The sequence below is a fragment of the Dermacentor silvarum genome, chromosome 9 (assembly GCF_013339745.2).
Source record: "Dermacentor silvarum isolate Dsil-2018 chromosome 9, BIME_Dsil_1.4, whole genome shotgun sequence".
NCBI lineage: Eukaryota > Metazoa > Arthropoda > Arachnida > Ixodida > Ixodidae > Dermacentor > Dermacentor silvarum.
In genome coordinates, this window is record NC_051162.1 from 83818677 (window position 1) to 83823844 (window position 5168).

Genomic DNA, 5168 nt, shown 5'->3' on the forward strand with positions numbered 1-5168 from the left:
AGGAGCACGCAAGGGCGAGGAGGAACGGCAGTAAGGTGAAGGAGAGCGATGCCGGGGCGAGCGGGATGCTCGAGCGATGTCCTGGGAAAGTGAAGCAGAGCGACCAGAAGAGGTTGTGTAACGTCCAGGAACGTAGGAATCTAACCCTGGCATCCTGTCTGGCTCAAAGGTGGCGTAGCCTCGCCTTTAGCCAGGGTGACGCCCGGAAACGTAGGAGTCAAACCTAGGTGCGCTGTCTCGCTCAAAGGTAGCATAACCCCACCTTTCATCTTGCTGACGCCGACGGCCGTAGTGATAAATGTGGCCGTGGATATCGCAGTACAAACAAACAGGGCGCGGCGACCACCACGGGGAGTAGTACGGCTGTGCAGGAGTATTCGCTGCCAGCGAAGCTAGGGGGTCGCGGTAAGCTTCGGCAGGTGGAGACTGAACAGTCGAGGCAGGCCGGGAGGAAATTTCGGCATAACATGGCGGACAAAATGGTCCAGTAGACTTGTCAATTGGGGTGTTTGTCGTCGACGCCAGTTCGTCCTTGATGATGTCACGCCGTCCAGAAGGAGCGGGACGAATGGTTGCAAGCGTCGCAGGTCCAGCAAAATGGCTGTAAAGTTCCTCCCTGATGAGAGTGCGTATCAGGGCTCGCAACTCAGCATCACCATTGAGACCAGGGTTGCAATAGGCTCGTGGCAGACGAATAGACTGGAGCGTGTTTAGACGTTGGCATGCTGTGATAATATCACCAACGCAGTTTGGGCTCTGCATGACTAGAGTAATAATGGCGACTGTGTTGATGCCCTTCAGTATATGGCGAACGCGGTCAGCTTCCGCCAGGTCACTCTGTGCGCGGCGGCAGAGAGCGAGGACGTCCTCAATGTAGGCCTCGTCCTGTTCTTGCGTGCGCGTGGCCAGCCTCTGTTTCGAGACTTTGGAGCGTCCAGAGGACATGCCGAATATCTGGCGAAATTTCTGGGTGAATGATGGTCAGTCTGAAAAGTCACTTTCCTGGTTAAAAAACCATGTCTTCGCAACTTCGATGAGGTAAAAAGCGACATACCGCAATTTCTGCGTGTCTTCCCAATGGTTGACGTCGCTGGCTCTGTTGTAGTGATCGAGCCAATCATCCACGTCGTCGCCACGGAGGCCGGCAATGAGGGGAGGTTCTCGGTGTTTGGTGTTCACCGTCCAGGTAGGCCCAGCTGGCTGAGCAGAGGTGGTAGCAGCACTGGTGAATGGGTTGGTTTCTGCTATCACCGTGTTAGGCGAGAGCAAAAGGCGACCGGACCGGAGCTCCAGGGGAATCTGGAAAGTAAGAGGACGTGGGAATCGAAGCACACCCCACCACTTGTGAGACGTCGACCGATGTGATGCCTTTATTTCCAAGCAGCTGCCCGAGGCAGAGACGAAGCACCGCACGAGACAAAAGATGATGATGAGTCGTATGTACAGATGATGACTACTATATGCCCAAAATGCCCTCACAATATATATATATATATATATATATATATATATATATATATATATTGTAATGCAGATACACAGGGACAGCACCCGTTCCTGGGCCGGCTGTTCTATATTCTGCTTCGTCCTCCTCTTCCCCTCGTTCGCCCCCTAGCTCCTGGTGTCCGAGCGCCCGAGCCCAAGTGCATGTCTTCATCTTTACACTCGGCCACGCTGCTGAAGATAGCTCTGGCGGTTGTGAATGCGCGCTGATGCTGGAAAATCATTGTATACTTGTCGTCGCAAGTAGTCGTCAAGACCGTCCAGCGCGCAACCAGCTCCTCGGGGGTTCGGCACTGACTTGCGCTCTGGTCGCGGGTTTGCGGTCGATTGTCCTGCCGCTGAGCGTTGTCGGTTTCGGGCGGGGTTGGGGAGATTCCCTTGGAGGCTGCTCCGTTGATTTTTGTGGGCCGAGCTGCCGGTCTTCCCCTCTTCTCAGGCCTTCGGGGACTGTCACAGGGGTAGCTTGGGAGGCTGTCCGCGGGTGGTGGTGCTCTGGGTGGCTGGAGGGCATGGTCGGAGCCATTCTGGGGCGGCGCTTCGTTGCGGTGGCCGCTGTGCCGTGGGCGCCGCGCTGACCCTGGGGCGAGCGCCTTGACGCCTTGGTGGGTAATGCACTTGACGGCGACGGCCCCGGTGGGTGCGGTGGGGGCGTTCCCGGAGGTGGGCGACCATGGTGGTGGATGGCTCTGGTTAATGGCAGCTGACGCTTGTCTGAACACTGGGTCGTGATCTCTGGCGGCGGAAGTCGGGATTGAGGGATTGCCACCGCCACTGCTGCTGGAACCATGGGATGTTGGGACTGGTTGCTGCTGGGTACTGGAGAATACCGGTGCGCTGCGGCTGCTCCCCTGGTGCGGTGGTGGCTTCGGGCGGCGGGCGTCCTGCGGTGGGGGCTGTCTTGTGGTGCCTCCCTGGTGGCCCGGGGGCGAGGGCGCACCGGGTGGAGTGGACCTGCGCGCGGCTGCTGCTGCGGCCCGAGGAGGGTGATTGCGGGACTCTGGGCCGGTCGGTCCGGGCCCTGGTTGGGTTCTCGCTGCTTGACACGTGGACCTAACGTCGTCTCGTAGACGGGCTGGCGGGCCATCTCGTTGGTGGACGGCGCCCCTTTTGCGGCAGGGGTGGCGTGTGCCGGGGTGGGGCTTTTGTTGCGCTGCTCCGCGGCCCTTAGCAGCAGCAGATCCACGGCGGATGGGTCCGTGTCCCAAGGGTCGCAGCACTGCGCATTTCCCGCGTTGTCCCCACGTGCTTCTACTTCCGACGCCACTGCGGATGCAGTTTCATCCGCTGTCTTGTACGCCTCGCGGCCGGGCCCGCCATGGATGGCGGAGGACGCCGACGTGGAGCTGTTCGAACGGGAGGCCTGTGACCGATGCGATGGCGGCTGAGGTCTCGACCCGCCGCCGCTGCTGCCAGACCATTGGTTCTCGGTCGCGATCTTCGACGACGACGAGCCGAAGCTGATGCTCGGGAATGTAGGAGCAGCACAGGCATAAGGGAGCGGGCGGCCACCAGATGGATCTATCGGAAGCGGGATACAAGCGGAAGCGGTGGTCATCATGCGCTTCCCGTCGTCTGTGGTAAAGCAGACGGCGACCCCCGGTGAGCCGGCGTCTGCGGCGAGGGAGCCTTCGGACCCCTCTGTCGACGCGTTGCTGGGCACACCTGCCGCACAATCGAAGCAGTGGCTCGTCGGAGCACCATGCGCTTAACTTCGCTGTTCGGACTCACGGCAGGCAGAAGGTAGCTGGCCGAAAGCAGCTATTAGAGCTGCACTCCACTCAGGCCAGGACCGCTGTTTGATACCCTCGTAGTTCTCCCATGCCTTGGCGGCACCTCGAAGTCGCCCCGCCGCAACCAGCCTAGAGCACTGCACGGGCCGATTTTTTCAGCCCGAGCCCGGCCCGGGCCCGTTTTTACATTGAGCGGCCTGCCCGAGCCCGATCAAAACTTTTATGGTGAGACCCGGGCCCAGCCCGGGCCCGGAAATAATCTACGTTACCCGCCCGGCCCGGCCCGCCACCCCTTTACCTTAGGCCCGAGCCCGACCCTAGCCCGGCTCGAAACTGGCCTGAACCCGGCCCGAGACCGAAAAATACATGTTTTTCAGAGTTGAGACGCCCGAGAATAACTCGCTGAGCATTACATGCACACCACCAGAAAGCTCGAGCCCGGCCCGGGTCAAAAAGCACACGCCGTGCCCGGCTCAGCCCGGCCCGTGGGCCGGGCCGGGCCCGGGCTTTCGGGTAAGCCCGAGCCCGTGCAGTGCTCTAAACCAGCCATATCGTATTGTCAGGCCAGGCATGGCGTACCCCGAGCGCGTTGACCGCTTGCACCCACAGAATAGGGTCACTTGGACATCCGTGGAACTCCGGTAGTTCCGAGGCAGCAGGTGATGGAAAGGCTGCTAGGGGAAACCGGAAGTGGCTGAAACGAAGTAGTCCAGCTGCTGTGACAGCAGCGAGATGGCTCGCATCACGTCGGACAAGCTGCCGGCTGAGCCGTGCGTTGAGCCAAGGGCGGTATCCAGCACCCTGAGGCGGCGGCCGCAGCCGCAGTATTCGGGCCCGCCAGACCAGTGGCCAAGGGAGCGTGCATGGCATTCGTTAAGCCAAGGCTGGTGGTGGTCGCGGTACTCACTGTAGCCAGAAGCATGGCAAGGGGAGCGTCAACGGCATCCCTTGCTGGCTTAGTTGTCGATGGTGTCGTGGGGCAGAGATACAGGGCACGCGGAGCGTGGACGGCGTTCCCTAGCCGCAGGAGGTACCCAGGACGGCGAGAATCCATGTCCAAGGCAGCGTGGACGGCATGCCTTGGCAGCTCGGAGATCAAGGTAGTCCCAGGTACGGCAGCCATGCCAATGAAAGCGCTGACGGCGATCTCTCGCCGAAAGGACCCAGGACGATAAGATGCAGGAGGACGCAAGGCCCCCGCAGCACGGTGCTGAACGCTGGAGCGCCTTAAGACCGGGCGTCCTCTTCCTATCGTTCGCCCCCTAGCGCCTGGTGTCCGAGCACCCGAGCCCAAGTGCATGTCTTCATCTTTACAATCTTTTTTTTGAACAGGGGGTAGTGCCACACCATCCTGTGTGTGTGCCACATGTGTGGCACACAGCAAGGGGACTTGAGAAGAAGAGAACGAGGTTCGTCTCGGCATCGCGCGTCGATGCCTACGCTTGCCTGGATCCTCATTCAGCGTGCCGACCCGAGCATGTCCGAAGAGAAGATGCGTCATCTTATGACAGGCGCAAAGGAGCAGCTCTTTGGCGGTCTTGTCCGGAATACGCCAAAGACTGTTACGGAGTTCCTCACCGAAGCCACCGCGATGGCGAAGACGCTTCAGCAACGGTTGACCTTGTACAACCGGCAAATCAATGCCACCTGCACTCCGGATACGCTGGTAGGCTTCGTGTGCAACGTCGCCTTGCTTTGCGAGCTGATTCGCTCCGTGGTTCGCCATGAGCTGCAGAAACACCACGGTACGTTGCCACCTCCAGTTAGCTCCCTCGCCAGCGTCGTACGCAACGAAGTGAAGCAGGCACTGCAGGCATCTATTTCCAGCAGTGAAGCATCACCTCTGCCAAGTGAGTCCCGGCGCAAGACTTACGCAGAAACATTGCTGAGCCCCGCCCAAGCTTTCGCACCTACTTATGTTGCGTCGCCAGTGGC

General features: G+C 60.0%; 1 protein-coding gene across 1 annotated transcript; it reads right to left on the minus strand.

The window, feature by feature from the left end:
• Positions 1 to 1753: 1753 nt before the first annotated feature.
• On the minus strand, positions 1754 to 4734 carry LOC119463687 (nascent polypeptide-associated complex subunit alpha, muscle-specific form-like). Its single transcript, XM_049655338.1, has 2 exons — positions 4680 to 4734; positions 1754 to 3165 (listed from the first exon to the last, which is right to left on the minus strand). Exons 1-2 carry the CDS (start codon positions 4732 to 4734, stop codon positions 1754 to 1756), a joined length of 1467 nt encoding a protein of 488 aa, XP_049511295.1.
• Between the last annotated feature and the right edge of the window lie 434 nt (positions 4735 to 5168).

What these genes read in the sequence shown, in the direction of transcription:
- LOC119463687 (XM_049655338.1), bottom strand. Translation starts at nt 4,734, where the DNA reads ATGACGCATCTTCTCTTCGGACATGCTCGGGTCGGCACGCTGAATGAG. An exon ending in CACGCTGAATGAGGATCCAG is followed by an intron (nt 3,166 to 4,679) that starts GCAAGCGTAGGC and finishes ATTGTGCGGCAG; the next exon opens with GTGTGCCCAGCAACGCGTCG.